The sequence below is a fragment of the Neolamprologus multifasciatus genome, chromosome 14, assembly GCF_963576455.1.
Source record: "Neolamprologus multifasciatus chromosome 14, fNeoMul1.2, whole genome shotgun sequence".
Taxonomy (NCBI): domain Eukaryota; kingdom Metazoa; phylum Chordata; class Actinopteri; order Cichliformes; family Cichlidae; genus Neolamprologus; species Neolamprologus multifasciatus.
The window spans coordinates 2,046,627-2,063,593 of NC_140452.1; the positions used below are offsets into that span (position 1 = coordinate 2,046,627).

Genomic DNA, 16,967 nt, shown 5'->3' on the forward strand with positions numbered 1-16,967 from the left:
GCCACAGTGGGACATGTTTGAACTTGGAAATGTGTTTGCTCCGATATGCATGTCGTTGACTGCGGGAAGCAATTTAGACCGGGCTCATGTTTCCTGCAGCTCTCCAGGTGTGGGTTTGGCTCGGGCCTGCAGCGCTGGCTCAAGCATTGTTCAAACATGAAACTTGTGGTTATGTAGAGTCAGATGCCAAGTTGCTAAGTGCCTGAAAGCAATAATAATATTTTGATAACATAGTTCTCTTTGTTCTCATCCATCATGGCATCTGTCACCCGTCTCACCCCACCGCTTCGCTCCACCCGGGAATCTCCCAGCTATGAAGGTGAGACGCGTTCAGATTTCTGGCAAATGTGCAGCTCAGCTATTAAACGCTTAATTAACCATCAAAGATCCTCTGGTCCAACATCTCAACTACATCGTTTTATTCACAATAACATCAGTATATAAACACGGTTGTGTTTGTTGTTTTTATGAATATTTAAAGATTTCTTGTGGTAATAGTTATTATTTATTTTTATAATCTGTACAGTTATATTTTCATGAGGTCCAGCTGACCCAGCTTATTATTATCGCTTCATAAATTTGTTGGGTGCTGAGCATGTCGGGGAGGGAATGGGAGGAAACTTAAACATGAACATTCACATTTATGTCCATATATGTATTACATAATACATACATGCATTATATATGTATATATGTATATTTATGTCCATTTAGACGTATGCCTGTAGTTTGAGGGTGATTTCAGTGATTTCAGTTTGGACGCGCTGAACAGTGATGAGTGTGAGTTTGCACTGCTGGTTTCATGGTGTTTATGCTGGACTGTAAATCTAAAGAAAACTGTTACTGTAACAGCAGGCGGGCAGTGAAAGCGAGCTGTGCCACGCAGACAGCCTGGGCTCAGCAGGCAGCAGCAGCACGTTGGCCTCCTCCGTCATAGAGGTGGAGTCCGAGCGGGACGGCGCCAGTTTGAAGCCTCAGCTACGACCGAACAAGGAGGAGGTAACTTTAGCTTGTGCTAGCACTCGTCAGCACGGCAGCCTCAGAGGAGGATGTATCTGCGTTAGTGCTGACCTGATGGATGGATGAGTGAATAGATGGATGGATGAGTGAGTAGACAGATGGATGGATGAGTGAATGGATGGATGGATGAGTGGATGGATGGATGGATGGATGAGTTCATAGATGGATGGATGGATGAGTGAATGGATGTATGGATGAGTGGATGGATGGATGGATGGATGAGTGAGTAGACGGATGGATGAGTGAGTAGACGGATGGATGGATGGATGAGTGAATGGATGGATGGATGAGTGAATGGATGGATGGATGGATGAGTGAATGGATGGATGGATGGATGAGTGAGTAGACGGATGAGTGGATGGATGGATGGATGGATGGATGAGTGAATGGATGGATGAATGGATGAGTGAGTAGACAGATGGATGAGTGGATGGATGGATGGATGGGTGAGTGGATGGATGGATGGATGGATGGATGAGTGAGTAGATGGATGGATGGATGGATGAGTGAGTAGACGGATGGATGGATGGATGGATGGATGGATGGATCGATGAGTGAGTAGACGGATGGATGGATGGATGAGTGAGTAGACGGATGGATGGATGGATGGATGGATGGATGAGTGAGTAGACGGATGGATGGATGGGTGAGTAGACAGATGGATGGATGAGTGGATGGATGGATGGGTGAGTGGATGGATGGATGGATGGATGGATGAGTGAATGGATGGATGAATGGATGAGTGAGTAGACAGATGGATGAGTGGATGGATGGATGGATGGATGGGTGAGTGGATGGATGGATGGATGGATGGATGAGTGAGTAGATGGATGGATGGATGGATGAGTGAGTAGACGGATGGATGGATGGATGGATGGATGAGTGAGTAGACGGATGGATGGATGGATGAGTGAGTAGACGGATGGATGGATGGATGGATGGATGGATGAGTGAGTAGACAGATGGATGGATGAGTGAGTAGACAGATGGATGGATGAGTGAATGGATGGATGGATAGATGAGTGAGTAGACGGATGGATGGATGAGTGAGTGAGTGAATGGATGGATGAGTGAGTAGACAGATGGATGGGTGAGTGAGTGAGTGAGTAGACGGATGGATGGATGAGTGAGTAGACGGATGGATGGATGGATGGATGAGTGAGTAGACGGATGGATGGATGGATGGATGGATGGACGGATGGATGGATGAGTGAGTGAGTAGACGGATGGATGGATGAGTGAGTGAGTAGACGGATGGATGGATGAGTGAGTAGACAGATGGATGGATGAGTGAGTGAGTGAGTGAATGGATGGATGAGTGAGTAGACAGATGGATGGGTGAGTGAGTGAGTGAGTGAGTAGACGGATGGATGGATGAGTGAGTAGACAGATGGATGGATGAGTGAATGGATGGATGGATGAGTGAGTAGACAGATGGATGGATGAGTGAGTGAGTAGACGGATGGATGGATGAGTGAGTAGACAGATGGATGGATGAGTGAGTGAGTGAGTGAATGGATGGATGAGTGAGTAGACAGATGGATGGGTGAGTGAGTGAGTGAGTAGACGGATGGATGGATGAGTGAGTAGACAGATGGATGGATGAGTGAGTAGACAGATGGATGGATGAGTGAATGGATGGATGGATGAGTGAGTAGACAGATGGATGGATGGATGAGTGGATGGATGGATGAGTGAGTGAGTAGACAGATGGATGGATAGATGAGTGAGTAGACGGATGGATGGATGGATGAGTGGATGGATGGATGAGTGAGTGAGTAGACGGATGGATGGATGAGTGAGTGAGTAGACGGATGGATGGATGAGTGAGTGAGTAGACGGATGGATGGATGAGTGAGTGAGTAGACGGATGGATGGATGAGTGAGTAGACAGATGGATGGATGAGTGAGTGAGTGAATGGATGGATGAGTGAGTAGACAGATGGATGGGTGAGTGAGTGAGTGAGTAGACGGACGGATAGATGGATGGATGAGTGAGTAGACAGATGGATGGATGAGTGAGTGAGTGAATGGATGGATGAGTGAGTAGACAGATGGATGGATGAGTGAGTGAGTGAGTAGACGGATGGATGGATGGATGGATGAGTGAGTGAGTGAGTAGACGGATGGATGGAAACTTACAACGGCTCATAGCCCTGAGTTGAGCCAATCCCCACTGTAATCCCACTACAGTAATATAATAAAATGTATTTAATCAAACTTGTGCACAGATAGTAGGTTTGAAAACAGGACTGTATCAAACACTCATAGCATCCTTTTAATGGTGTCTTTTCATTTTTGTTTAAATGAGGAGAAGGAGGAGGAAGAGGAGCTGACCCCCTTCAGTCCTCCTCCCACTCTGTCCATCACAGAGGAGATCCTGGAGTTCATCAACCAGAGTAGAGCCAGAGAGGGGCTCGCTGCCATCCACACTCACATGACGGTTAGAAAACAGAACACCCACCATAACTTCACATGTGGTCAACCACGTTTGAGGACACGAGTCTGAGTCAGCCTCGAGTGGACTATATTTTTCTTTCTAGCCATACTTGTTTAGATTCAGTGACACTGTCACACGATGTTGCAATGTCATTGATTATTCACTGATTTACTGAAGACCAACCTTTGTGAAACCTCATGTATAAAGAGGTCAAATCCTGGGTTTGGACATCTGAACATTGTGGCTTAAAATCTTATCACATGACAAATTGCATGTTTAGCAGGAAAGAGCCTTAAGATAGACCATCCATTACCAATGACCTCAAGCAAACAACTCCTTTACTGCACTTGTTCTTGTTCAAGTTAGGTTTTATTAATTTAACAAACCAAATTCAGGCAGATATTTGAACAAATTCCAGTGATTTCCTTCTTTTTCTTTAAAATATTCACTAAACTGTTAAGTAACACACTGGTGGGTGTCCATATCCCACCAGCTAGGATTCATATGACTGCAAGTTTCTTCTTACTTTTTTTCCCGGTACAGATCAAGGATGAGCCCAAAGAGCCTCTATCCAACCAGACCAACTTCACCTGCCCGCTGCCCCCAGTCACCTCCAGCCAAGAACAAACTCACACAATGCCACAGGAACAGGAAAGAGCAGAGATGGAGGATGACATCGTCCAAAGTCAGACTGGAGAAAATGAGACAACAGAAAGTGAAGTCCAAGAAATTCAAGTTGCAGAAAGTCAGGTGGAAAACGGAGCAGAAGTGCTTGGAGAAGTACAAGAAAATGATAAAGAGAAGACGAAAACGAGTGAAAACGAGGGTAGACACAAGATCGTTCAACCCCAAACACTAGACCTTCATCGATTCATCTCAGAAGAGGAAGAAAGCAAAAACAAAGTCATACCGATAGAAGAAGAAGAGTCCACAACTTCCTCCTCAAATCTAGGAGCCCCTAACCAGCCCAACAAGAGATACCACCCGCCTACAAGAGGTTCCCACCTCACCAAGAGAGATAAGAAGATCATTGAAAAGATAAGAAGTTACTATGAGGCAGCAGCTGAGGCTGAAGAGGAAGAGGATGAAGAGCTTGCTGAAGAAGTAGGGTCAAAAAGGAGAAACAGTTTCTCACAAATTCCCTCTGGCTTGGTAAAGGAGACCATGTCACGCTTTGATGTCGGTGGTCACCAGGTGGAGTCAGAAAGTGGACCGTCCAAGTTCGAAGAACCAGAAAGAGATACTGATAAGGAGCACCTTTCTTCCTCTGGTCCAGTTTCCTCCCCATTTCCAGTACTAGCAGATGCAAAGAGTGATGGACAGGCTGATAAACCAATGAGCTCTCTGGATTTTCGAGGAGAGGACCGAGTCAGGTCTTCATCCTCTGCTGCGAGTAACGAGGAAGAGATTCCAAATCCGGTAAATTTGCAATCAAACCAAAGCAGGCCTGTTGGAGAAGAAACAAAGATTCAGGATCAAAATGAGAATGTTTGCAAAGGATCTTTGGTGGAAAGACGGGAGGAGAAGATGGAAGGAGAGTCCAGAGATCAAACAACCATACCTGGTGCTGGAAACCAAGCTATTACAAATGGGCATGAAGCTAACCCACCAGGCTCAACAGAGGCTAATGGAAGCCATGAAGAAACCTCTACACCTGTGAATACGTGCGAAAAACCTGAGACAAAAACCCAGAACATCTGGACTAGAACCAGAAGCAGAGACCAAGCAAAGGCCATCGGGAACCTCGAGGACCTTCCCAGTCAGATAAAAGTGGGTCGATGGTCTCGCCACTCCAGGATTGTCACTGCTAACCGAGCCCTGTTTGAGACCATGGGATCGGATGTGGCTGGTATCGGGTTATTCGAGGCGAACCCTGTGGTAGACCCTGTGCTGATAGAAAACTCGGAGCGTATTCTAAGCAAGGTCCAAACACTGGCTCGAATGTACAGCGCCAAAGCCAGCACCATGAAGGTCCCCCTGCATCAAAAACGCTCCGGTAGTGGACGGAACCAATCGGTGGTCTCTGCTAGACTGTCTGGACCCTCGAGCCCGAGCCAAAGTAGAAGTCAGATACAGGCCGAAGCTCAAGTTACAGCTGAGCACCAAAAACAATATGAAACAGAAACCGGTCAGTCAGAGTCGACATGTGCAACTTACTCCATGGTCAAAGTTCAAACCCAAAACACAACACAAAGGCAGCAATGTCAGATTCAAACTGAAGACCAGAACCAGATTCAAACCATGAGCTGGATCCAGGAAGAGAGGACAGTAAAGACAGCAGAGAGCCTCACACCAGGTGAGCTGCCTTTCCTAAGACTTCCTCTAAGATGCTGTTACTTTGGGTTTTTTAAAGACAGTCCAGGACCAAATTATTGTGTTAGCATAAGATAAGATCTCTCTTATTTGTCAGTCCCACGTCGGCATTATGCACAACACAACACAACACAACACAAACAACACAACACGGTAACTTAATAAATACAAAAAATGAAAAAATAATAAACACTGTATCCACGGTCTCAGAGGAAGTCTCTGATCCAGCTGCACGTGGTAGAAGGAAGTCCGAGCAGTTTTACTATTAGTCTGTCTGTGGATTATCAAATTAAAAGCAGTGCTGAAGTCAAGAAAGAGCAGCCTCGTGTAACGCCCTGTTGTTCCAGGTGAGAGATGGTGGTGTGCTCGCTGCCGTACCTGTCCTGAGTTGTTGCTGAAGTGGTCTTCGATCCTTCTCTTGTACGCTGCCTTGGCCTCTCTGTTGCCTCTTTTCAGCTCAGATCTGGCTGCACTGGACTGCGTATCTGAAAGCGGCGTCACGGGTCCTGGACCTCTTTAGTCATCCAAGGTTTCTGGTTACAATACACCCGGAGACGTTTGTACCACTGTTGACACAGAAGTTAATATATGAGAGCACTGATGTTGTGTGCTCTTCGAGGTCCTGGTGTTCGAACACCGTCCAGTCCTGCAGCTGATGTGATGACCTTCTGGCCAGGTTTTCTTTGAGGCTGGGGGCTCTCCTCCTAACGTGCATGCAGGGATCAGCAGGGAACTGTGGTCTAACAAACCAATGTGGTAGATGTTGCTGTAGGCTTTATCCAGTGTGTTTTGCTGCAGCCAGGTCTCTGTGAGCAGTATAACGCTGCTGTCCCATACACACCCGTTGATTCGTCTGTTTTGTTGGACAGGAAAATACTTGGAAGCAGTGGCTTAAATGTTTGTTTTTCGTGGGCGGCCCGGCAGCCATGCTTTCGCCTCCGTTGTTTACATTTCCTCTTTGGTTTGCCACTGGGAAGAACCAACTACGGAGACTCTGGAGTTCTTATTATGTCTACGCAACGCCAGGGAAGTGGTGATAGTCTGATCCTTGCACAGCGTAGCCCCAAACTCAAAAGGTCCTGACGACTGTAAGTGGACTCTACTCGATATAGAGTGAAAAACACAATCGCCCACACATATACACTTAGAAAGTATAAAATACAAAGCAGCGAACGTGAGGAGCACGCTGCGTCTGTGGGCGCCGCCCATCATATGGACTGGTCGTATGAATATAAAGCCCCACCCACACTAAACAGATTCATTTCTCACCAGATTAATGACTCCCAACAGGGCCCGGGTCCAATAGTCTACACCATAACTATTCAACTAAGAAGTTAGTTGGGCCAGATTTTCAAACCGAGGAATTTATCTGGGCCAGATATTTTTTTGCAGCCAGTAAGCAGCAGATCACGATCAGTTTCAAACCCACACAACTGTGTTGAAAAACAAGTAATTTTTTTATTCCTTTTCCCCTGTAAATCTGGTGACCTCACAAATGCACACCAAAAGGTCCATTTAAAAAGGGGAACTATAACTAAACTATTTTTTGCACATTTGAAATAATAATAACAAAAAAACATTTTGATAATTCCCTTTCAAATTAAAATAAATATTTTGCTGACCACTCCCTTTTCCTGCCATGGATGGAGCCCCATCTGTCACAAGTATACAGACACGCTTCATATCCAGACCATTTTCCTCAAAAAGAGCTGAAATCTTCTCAAACATTATTTCGCCAGCTGTGTGTCCCTCTAACGGTAGTAAGCCGAGCAATTTCCCATCCAAAAAAACGGACATATATGCACAACTGTGCATCATCAGTTCTGTCTGTGATCTCCTGCTATAGACATCACATCAGTTTTCTTCAGGTCATCTAACAGCATTTCAAACTCTTCTGACGCCAGAACTTCAACTCTACGAATATTTGAACTGTCTGACAGGGGTACATTTTTAATAGCAGATGTCACACTTACTTTAATTTCTTCGTCACTTTTCACCGCATCCACCACGACCAGCATGCAGTATTTCACTGTTTCAGAATCTGTGAAAGGCCTTTTCTTCTTCGCCAAGAAGCAAACACGAAGGGAAGCTGCTGCAGCTCTCTTGGGCTGTACAGGACCCTCACCATGGTAGTACAACTCCGGTTGTAAGATTATTAAACTCGCAGTTAAACTGTACTTTTGCAGCCCTCTCCTGAGATTGCTCTGGGAAGTTTGTGTAGAAAGTCTGGTGTTTGTCATTGTGGTGCCTTCGTAAGTACAGCAACACACTTACTGCAAATTAAACACTTTGGTTTGGCGTTTGGGTTTGGCGTTAAATGAATAAGTATTTGTCAGTCCAGGCAGGGTTCATTGTCAATTTTGCGCTTTTGGAGAGAGAAAGACGTGCTGTTGTCGCATCATATATTACGATGATTGTTTAATATGTTTACATCACGGTGCATTGTGGGTTAAATATTGCTAGGCTACTGAAGTGTTGCATTCACAGTCTACACTACGCTGTAGGATTTTTTAATTTTTTAAAAATTAATTAACGAATTAATTTTTTGCGTTTTCTCTGTGTTTCTGCCAGGACCACAGGCAGGGCCACTCGCAGGTTGCTTCTGGGCCGCATTTGGCCCGCGGGCCGCCATTTGAATAGGCTTGGTCTATGATATGGTTCATACTCTATATTTCATTGTTTTTTCCCAGATGTCCAGGAGGCTGCGATGGAGCCAGTTGACCCTCAGTTGTTTGGTCACGTGTTTGTCAAAGAACTGATGACGAATGGAATTAGCCTCTCCAGGCCGAGAGACTTCATCTCTGCTGTGACCAGAGAAAGAGACTCCGGTGTGGGCCGTACCCTGAGTGAAACTTCCCAGACCTCCACCACACCTCGAGAAAATCCAGCCCCTTTGTTAAGCAACCAATCATCCAGTCTGACCCAGGTGAACAGCTGTGAGCACAGGTACGCCTCACCTGGAGCATCCTCATCTTCTACAACAACCATTCAGCATCTCAGGACACAAGCTGGAGACTGGAGCTCCAGTTTGTGCTGCCCTGCCAGTAACAAGGACTCCTCCAGGGGTGACCCCCTGCATGAGAACAGGGATGTGCATCCAGATGTGTGAGTACTTCACTAATTAAGTAAAAATGAAAGGATTGAGTACAAAAAATGAGTTGAAATGATAAATTATGGTTAATTATATACATGCATGAATAAACAGAAACCACAAGCATGACATGAAATGGTCTTTCTAGCATTTCTAGCATTTTTTAGGCTCACCATGGTGCACAATGAAATGAGTGAGATTATCTAATTTTGGTTTGCAGTTCAGAGCAGCAGCAGCAGATTCATTCCTTCTGCTCTTCTCCTTGTGGTTGCTGCAGGCCGGAGCAGCAGAGTGGTCGGCGCCATGCTTATTCAGCCAGAGAGTCTGGAGAAGTCATCAGCCAACCCGCTCCCTCGGAGCCACGTCTGTGTGCTGAGCACTGCCAAGACCAAGACAAGCAGGACGCAGCAGCTGAACAACATATACAAGCTAGAGTAGAACACAGCTCCACAGATAGCAAGGATACGCTGAGCAACGACGTGAATGTTTACGCGGCGCCTGAATTCAGTGTTTGCACAGGAAATGCAGACGCAGACGCGTCTTCAGGAAAGTGCAACAGCTCTGCAAGACCTCACCCGGGGCCGAGCAGAGAGCAGAGAGAAACAGAGGAGGGCAGCACTGTGCTGCAAAACCAGCGTCCGCAGAAGACATCAGCAGAGGAACTCTCCAGCAATGAGGGTTCAGCAGGGCGCTTTGGTGAATGGAGACCCTTCGGAGAGCTTCCTGCTCAGCCTTCCCAGAGTCTTCTCTTACTCACAGCCTCTGGCTCTTCACACGTCAGCTGCCTCACAGAAACCCCAGGGCATCGCAGTTTAAGAGAAAACGAACCAAGTCCATCAAACCCCACTCAGCTGCAGTCTGAAGACCATCTGCCAACATTCACCAGCCAAAGGCCGCTCGAGCTGCTGACGACGCTGGGCGAACGGGCTTCATCTGATCCCCCGAATGTCAATAGCATGGCTGAAGGTGACCACAGGTGTGTATGGAGCTGATAACTGACAAGCAAACGTGCAGAAAACGCAGAATCTGTGCAAGCTGACTCTGCTCTGAGAGCTCTGAGAGCTCTCAGAGCTCTGAGAGCTCCCAAGAGTGTGTGACTGGCAGTTAGTCAAGAGCTGATATTTCTGAAGTGTGACTCATGCACAGTTAGATAACTAAAAGCGTGCAGCAGGAAATGAGCAGAATAACTGCACTTTAGACATTTCGTGAGCAATTGGATAAGTAATAAGTAATAATAATAATCTGATGGTGGCCAATAAGGTGTTTATGAACTCGAAACCCGAATAAACCAGCGAGCCGAGCCCGAGCTTTTCAGTTTAACATATTTCGATCTGCTTCCTTTTTCTTCTTTCATATAAGAAATGAAATGTGGCTGTATTAACACGAAGGTGAAGTTCAAGCCAGGACAAATGTTTTCATTAAAGCGTTTGCCTCGAGCTTCTCTTCCTCTTATAATCTTTGGCACTTGATTTCAAGCCAGACTAAATTTTATTTGGCTTCTGATCAGTAGAAGAATTTGCCTTCAGCCACATAATTTACTGTTTGTCACATCACAACTTTCTGTTACCACTAAAGCGTTTTATACTTTGTACACTTCTAAAGAACTTGAAAGTCCATGTTTAGTTTGACCACCTTAATTGTCCGTGTTTCTTCAGGAATCTTCAGGAATACTTCTCTGGGCTTCTTGAAGGACGTTCAAAGCTCCTCTTTGGATGTTTCTGCCTTCTTGCTCTTCTCTGTCAGGATGATCTCTCACTGCTTCAGTGATTTTGAGGTCTGGGCTCTTTCACACATGGATCCATCAGACCTGATTTTCAGTCCAGTTCTTGTGTCGTTTTCATGCCTCACCTTTTCACCACGTTTCTCTTCATTAACGGCCTTCTGGCAGACGTGCTTCCACTGAGACGTTTCTGACGAAGTTTCGGTGAAGGATGAAGATTTTCTTCCTCTTTCTTATGGACGTCGTTTCAGACACTGTAGATCAAACCTCTTCTTTTGTCCTTCACTTTCCTTCAGATTTTTCAGAACACGCTGCACGCCATGCTGAGATACTCTCAGCTAACAGCTGATCAGTTTGTTGGTGCAAAAATACTATTTCATATCAAACTATCTTTATCGTTATTTTTGACATTTTTCATGGATTCATCTAAGAAAATGGGAACAAATGATGTGTTTCTGACTGGCTGCTGGCAACAAGGAGCCTAAAGATGCAATTAAACCTGCTTCTTTTCTAAGTCGTCTCTTATATGTAGAGACAACACTGGGTCGTCGCTTTCTATGCTGGTCAAAGTTCAGTGGCTTAACAAGGGGAGAAAACATTTCTGTGAAACTGGTCGGATAGAAGGACTCAACTGGGTTTCAGATTCTGGCAGAAGTAAGATCGTACCAGTCAAAGTAGGAGGGAAAACATCTATAATTTAAGGAAAGAAACTATCCCTCACTTGTGGTCAGTCAGAATAGTTTAACTCTCTTAAACTGCAGCTGAAGCCACAGTGAAAGGAGAACACTGACATTACAGAGTACTGATAAGAAAGTTAGCTCACGGGGATCCGTCCGGCCCAGGAGCCGCTGCCAGTCGCCTCTGAGGCCTTTCCCAAACCAGAGCTTCAATTCACGCTCACATCATCTGCCATTAAACCTAAATTAGGATGTGAACTAGTGAATGTTCTTTACATTAAGCTTAAAGTGCCATTTTTGGCCCTTCTGCTGTAGTGTTAGCTGCGTTTTTATCATGTGGAAAGACGAGAGTCACAACGCCCATGCCAGGGAAGCTTCTTTAACCCTTTAAAGCCGGTCAGAGCAGCACGCTCCATTTTGCGTAACTACATTTAAATCCCGGTAGCTCTGCAACCACGTGAGCTAGTGCAATAATTTTTTTTGCATATGAAACCGGAGGAGTTGTACTTACATCTTATGCCATCAGCTTGTCCTCGGTCACAGTTTCCTTCCACATATAACTTTGCAAAAACTGCATAAAAAGCACTTGCAGCAACAAAAACATAATATTCCAGAAACACGCTTTGCTGATCCGATCAGCTGTTCGTAACACTTCCTACGTCCATCAGCGCGAACTATCGCATGTCCGCCATGACCTGCCCCAAACAGGAAGTGACGTCATTTTGCAGAAATGTAGTTTTTTACCATCAGGGCCTCATGAGCCTATACTGGTGTTTTTAAAAGTTATGTTTGACTTTATGACTTTCTGTGTCATTTCTGGGATGCTTAGGATTCATATTGCACTGCTGGAAATAGTTTATTTTGATGCATATGCTGCTTTTTTGCAAATTTGCATTATAATATTTATTTTCTTTTTTCCTGCAGTGTATAAAAATTGGTGTATTTCAAAAATAAAACTATGAAGACACTCAAAATAAATTTCCTGTGGTGAGAAACTATTTTGTGCAACTTTTTTGTATTTACAGTTTTGAGGGATAAGCCTCTTAAATTTCTCTAACTAGAAATATATGTTAAAAAGACAAAACGATTTTCAATTTTTTTGTAGTTTATTGCACTTTTTTGCAATTTATGTAATTACTATGCACTTAATGCAGACATATTATTAAAATTTAGGCTGTAATGGTTGTATTGATGTATAGCAACTTGAAATGCTCCCAAAAATGGCTCCACAGCATGTAAACATATAATATAAGCTCTGGCGGACTTGGTTCTATCGTAGGTCTTAAAGGGTTAAATATAACTGCAGTGATTGTTTTATTTAATTTGATAAACTAGATGTTTTTAAACCTGTGCTTCTCTGTAACTTACAGGGACCCAAGAGAGCCAGGATTCCCGACCAAACTTCCGACGTTCAAGACTCAGGAGGAGAGAGCTACCCCGGCTATTACCCCCCCTGACCAGGGCACCTCTGCACCCTCGGCCTTCAAACCCAGCCTGAGACACCGCTCTCCTTCTCCTCACAGAGCTCCTCCTACCTCCTCAGTACGAGCACCACCTTGCTCCTCACCGTTCAGGCTTATTCCAGCATCTTCTCCCACTCCTGTATGCCCAAACAACATCTCCAAGGCTCTTTCCAGCTTATCTCCGACTCCCCCTTTAACCAGGAAAGCCCCGTCTACCCCCTCTCCTGCATCTTCCTCATCATCTGTAAGAGGCCCTCCTCCCTCCCCTACATCATCCTCTACCCTTCGCTCTCCCACATGCTCCTCCCCCATCACTTCTTCCTCCACATTTACCAAATCCTTAGCTGCCTCCTGCATCAGTCAGTCCATCAGTCAGAGTATGGCAAAAGACAACACTGCCCGCAGCAGCGTGAATCTAAGTCCCTCCTTACCTTCCTCTCACTTACGACGGCGTTCCCCTTCTCCCAAACCTCCTTCCAGCACACCTGCTTATGCTCAGTTAGGATGTTCCAAGGATGGGTACCAACATCCAAGATGCCCACCGTCCACTCTCCGGACCTCTTGCACTTCTCCGTCCCTCACGCCATCTTCTCCTCCCTCTCTTTCCCAACGCTCTCCAAGTCCATCCCATTACCAGCCGGCCTACGCTTCATCCTCGTCACCACGTCCCTCATTCCTTCACAGCAAAACTGGTTCTTCACAGAATTCAAACAACAACAACAATCACAGCACAGCGATCGGTCACGTGAGCTTCAACAGCGCTCTGAGTAATGGAGGTTGGTTGGTAAGTCCACAGAAGGAGGCGTTCTCCAATGGGAGCAGTAACGCCGCGGTAAAGCAACAATCCCAAGATTCCCTCTGGTCAGGATCACACAACCGCGTAGCCCGGCCTTTCTCCGCATCCGAACCCAACTCACGAGTCCAGTCCCCATCTCCCTCTCCGGCTTCACTCATCCACCTCTGCTCTCCACCTCCACAGCACAATTTCTCCTCCCCCATGGCAAATAAACCGCCCCATCCCCGGAGCGCAAGGGTAGGAAGTGCAAGTTCCCATAACCCATTAGGTCTAAGTTTGGAGCTTCCCATCACCTCTCCCATGAGTTCTTCTTCATGTCCGAGCCCGCGGATCCTCTCCCCGCCTCCTATCGGTGTGTCAGTCAATGTTTGGGCAAACAACGTTGCGACACCTCAGCCGAGAAACGCTAGATATGTTTCCTCCTCTGCCTCTCCTTCTCTTTCATCAACATTGGCGTCTTTCCCAACTTCTTCTTCGTCCTCCTTTGTCCCACAGAGTGGTTTCAAAGGATCTTTCCCTTCTGGACCCTGCCCTACCACCTCCCTAAGCCTCCGCAGGTCTTTCTCCTCCAGCCTGGCCGACAGACCTTCCAGCCCCGCCCGGCTCAACGCTGCTGCCCAGCGACGTTCCTGGGCGGACAGCAGCCGAAGGTCCCTAGGTCTCAGTGGAAATGCCCGTCCTTCCTTTGACCAACACGAGTCCTGTCCAGTCAGTCCAAGGAGTGGATGGTCCTCTTACAGCAGCTCGCCCGCATGCCTCAGCCCTGAAAATGGGCTTCAGTCCCCGCCCTCATCCAGCAAGTTTCCCCCAGGGAACGGCACCGGGGGTGGGCAGCATTTTACCAGCGTGCCCTGGCCAGATGTGCGAGAGCTTTCAAACAAATACAATGGAACGGATATCCCGGATACAGGCGATGCTTGCACCATCAGCGCCTCGTCTCCTACCCCTGTGTCCTCCACTGCTTCATCAGACAGGCAGGTAGACTGGGAAGACCCCGAGTTAGAGCAGGGAAACTGTCGGAGCCAGCTGATCTGCGCCTACCTTAGCCGACCCTCCTCAAGCCTGACTCTGTCCACCTCAGGAATGACCTCTCCTCCACCCGCCCCCTACCAACACCACCAATTCCACATCAAACCACCGCCTCAGGTTCAAATCTACACCACAGCACCTCCTGTGCCCCCAGTCTCTTCTCCCCTGCCCTCAAGAGCATCACCGCTACCCAAACAGGGCAACCACAAGGCCAGTTATGCCACCACAGTCAACCTGCAAATTGCTGGAAGTGGCAGAATAACCTCCTTCAGCACGGCCCAAGTTAGCCTAACCCAAACCCTGCAGGGTGGAGCAGCAGCTGGAGTCGCAGCACAGGGGCAGATGGTGAGGAGAGTAAGCATCAACGGACTCTCACAGCTTCCTTCAGCTCTTCCTCAGAACTGTAACAGGATATAAAGCAGTGAGACTAGTCGTTCATTCATGGAGCCAGAAGGGAAAATATGTGCGAAGCGGACGTGGTTCTCACGAATGGTCCCGACCTCATCTCGCCGTGTAGATAGATGTTTTATATGTGCAGTCTTCACATGTCGCTGTCTGTTATAAAAGATGGACGTCACAGGTTGGTTAGGAAACAGGAAGTGGTGAGCGAGGGGTGGGCCTGAAGCAGCCCTCGGTCAAAACGTTAACGTGTCATCTTTATCCTCCTTTCATGACTCTGATGGGACCAAAACTTCCACAACTCATACCTGAAGGTTCATCAGGAAACTGAGCCCATTGTTTATACGGGCCTCACGTTCTTTTCTGACTTTGAATGCTGATGCAACTGCAGAAAGGTCAGGATACGGCGCAGAATAAAGGACTTTGTAAGTAACACTGTTCCTATGTGATCCCCCCGTCCGTCCACAGCTGGATGTGATGGATTATGACCAGCTAAAGGTTGGAAGATCGCTTTGATCAGTCCTGGACTACCTGTGGATGCATTTGAGACTTTTTTGTGGAAAAGACTTTCAAACTTTTAGCATTTATTGAGCTGGAGCACATCCCAACCCTGCAAACAGACGTCCAACTATGCTGTATCCAATCATGTGTATTATTTTTGTGATCTTTTCTCATCATACAAGCATCCATATGCGGCTGTCTGAGGCCAGTGTTAACAGTTGGTGATGACTGTGGTTAATGATCCATCTCTTTTTTTAATCCTTTTTCCTTCTTTTTTTATCTTATTGTTTATTTATGAAGTTAGTCTTATTTTCTTTGGCACTTAATATCCTTAAAGTAATTTTGGTCTTTTTGCACAGTGTCTTCAGCTCTTGGGTGCATGCATTGAGTGAGTGTATGCGTGTGTACGTTTGACATGACGTGTCTGGTAAAGTTTTACTTTTAACTTCAGACCAAGCTGATATCTGTGTTTTTGTTGAACTTGGTACTCACCCTGCAGACACCAGTGCCGTCCAGAAACCTCCTCCAGAAAACTCGTGAACTCCAGAGGTTGCCATGATGGATACTGGAGCAGACTTGGGTCGCTCCTCAGTTTGGACACATATTTTCACTGAGATTTTTCTTTTCACTGCACTTTTATTTATATAATTCCAAGACACAGCAACAGTTGCTTCAAAGTGCTTCATATTGTAGGCTAAAAACCTTACAGTATTATAAAGAAAGCCTAACAATCAGACAACCCCATATGAGTAGCAGTGGGAACTCCTAAAAACTCCCTGAAAAGCCTTCAGTTAATCCAAAATGCTGCAGCAAGAGTCCTGACAGGGACTAGAAAGAGAGCATATTTCTCCTGTTTTGGCTTCCCTTCATTGGCTTCCTGTTAAATCCAGAATTCAAAATCCTGCTCCTCACATACAAGGTCTTAAATAATCAGGCCCCATCTTATCTTAATGACCTTGTAGTACCATATCACCCTATTAGAGCACTTCGCTCTCGCTCTGCAGGCCTACTTGTTGTTCCTAGAGTATTTAAAAGTAGAATGGGAGGCAGAGCCTTCAGTTTTCAGGCCCCTCTTCTGTGGAACCAGCTTCCAGTTTGGATTCAGGAGACAGACACTATCTCTACTTTTAAGATTAGGCTTAAAACTTTCCTTTTTGCTAAAGCATATAGTTAGGGCTGGACCAGGTGACCCTGAATCCTCCCTTAGTTATGCTGCAATAGATGTAGGCTGCCGGGGATTCCCATGATGCATTGAGTTTTTCCTTTCCAGTCACTATGTGTTAACAGACCTCTCTGCACTGAATCACACTTTTTCTCTGTATGTATTATTGTAGGCTCTACCTTACATTAAAGCGCCTTGAGGCCACTGTTGCTGATTTGGTGTTGTATAACTAAAATTGAATCTTTTAACAGGAAGAAACATCCAGGCTCAGGGAGGGACGGCCCGCAGCCTACATCCGCATATCTAAGGGAGAATTTAAATTTTTCTCCTGTTAAAACAAAACACACGGTTCGAGT

The 16,967-nt window shown here is 46.0% G+C and overlaps 1 protein-coding gene across 4 annotated transcripts; it reads left to right on the forward strand.

Annotated features, from left to right (window-relative positions):
• Positions 1-180: 180 nt before the first annotated feature.
• LOC146502903 (uncharacterized) lies at positions 181-16,876 on the forward strand. Of its 4 annotated transcripts, none has more exons than XM_085131332.1 (7): positions 181-319; positions 853-999; positions 3,332-3,463; positions 4,004-5,756; positions 8,464-8,878; positions 9,085-9,840; positions 12,632-16,876. In XM_085131332.1, the coding sequence occupies exons 1-7, from the start codon at positions 314-316 to the stop codon at positions 14,964-14,966; spliced, it is 5,544 nt and encodes a 1,847-aa protein (XP_084987458.1). In that variant the 5' UTR covers positions 181-313; the 3' UTR covers positions 14,967-16,876. The 4 variants fall into 4 exon arrangements, with proteins under 4 accessions (XP_084987458.1, XP_084987460.1, XP_084987459.1 ...); XM_085131334.1 differs by having other exon boundaries at positions 9,142-9,840; XM_085131333.1 differs by having other exon boundaries at positions 3,335-3,463.
• Positions 16,877-16,967: the final 91 nt, after the last annotated feature.

Bases quoted from the DNA above. Each gene is read 5' to 3' on its own strand.
- LOC146502903 (XM_085131332.1), top strand. The intron at 1,000-3,331 runs GTAACTTTAGCT...TGTTTAAATGAG, and splicing joins TACGACCGAACAAGGAGGAG to GAGAAGGAGGAGGAAGAGGA. The intron at 3,464-4,003 runs GTTAGAAAACAG...TTCCCGGTACAG, and splicing joins CCATCCACACTCACATGACG to ATCAAGGATGAGCCCAAAGA.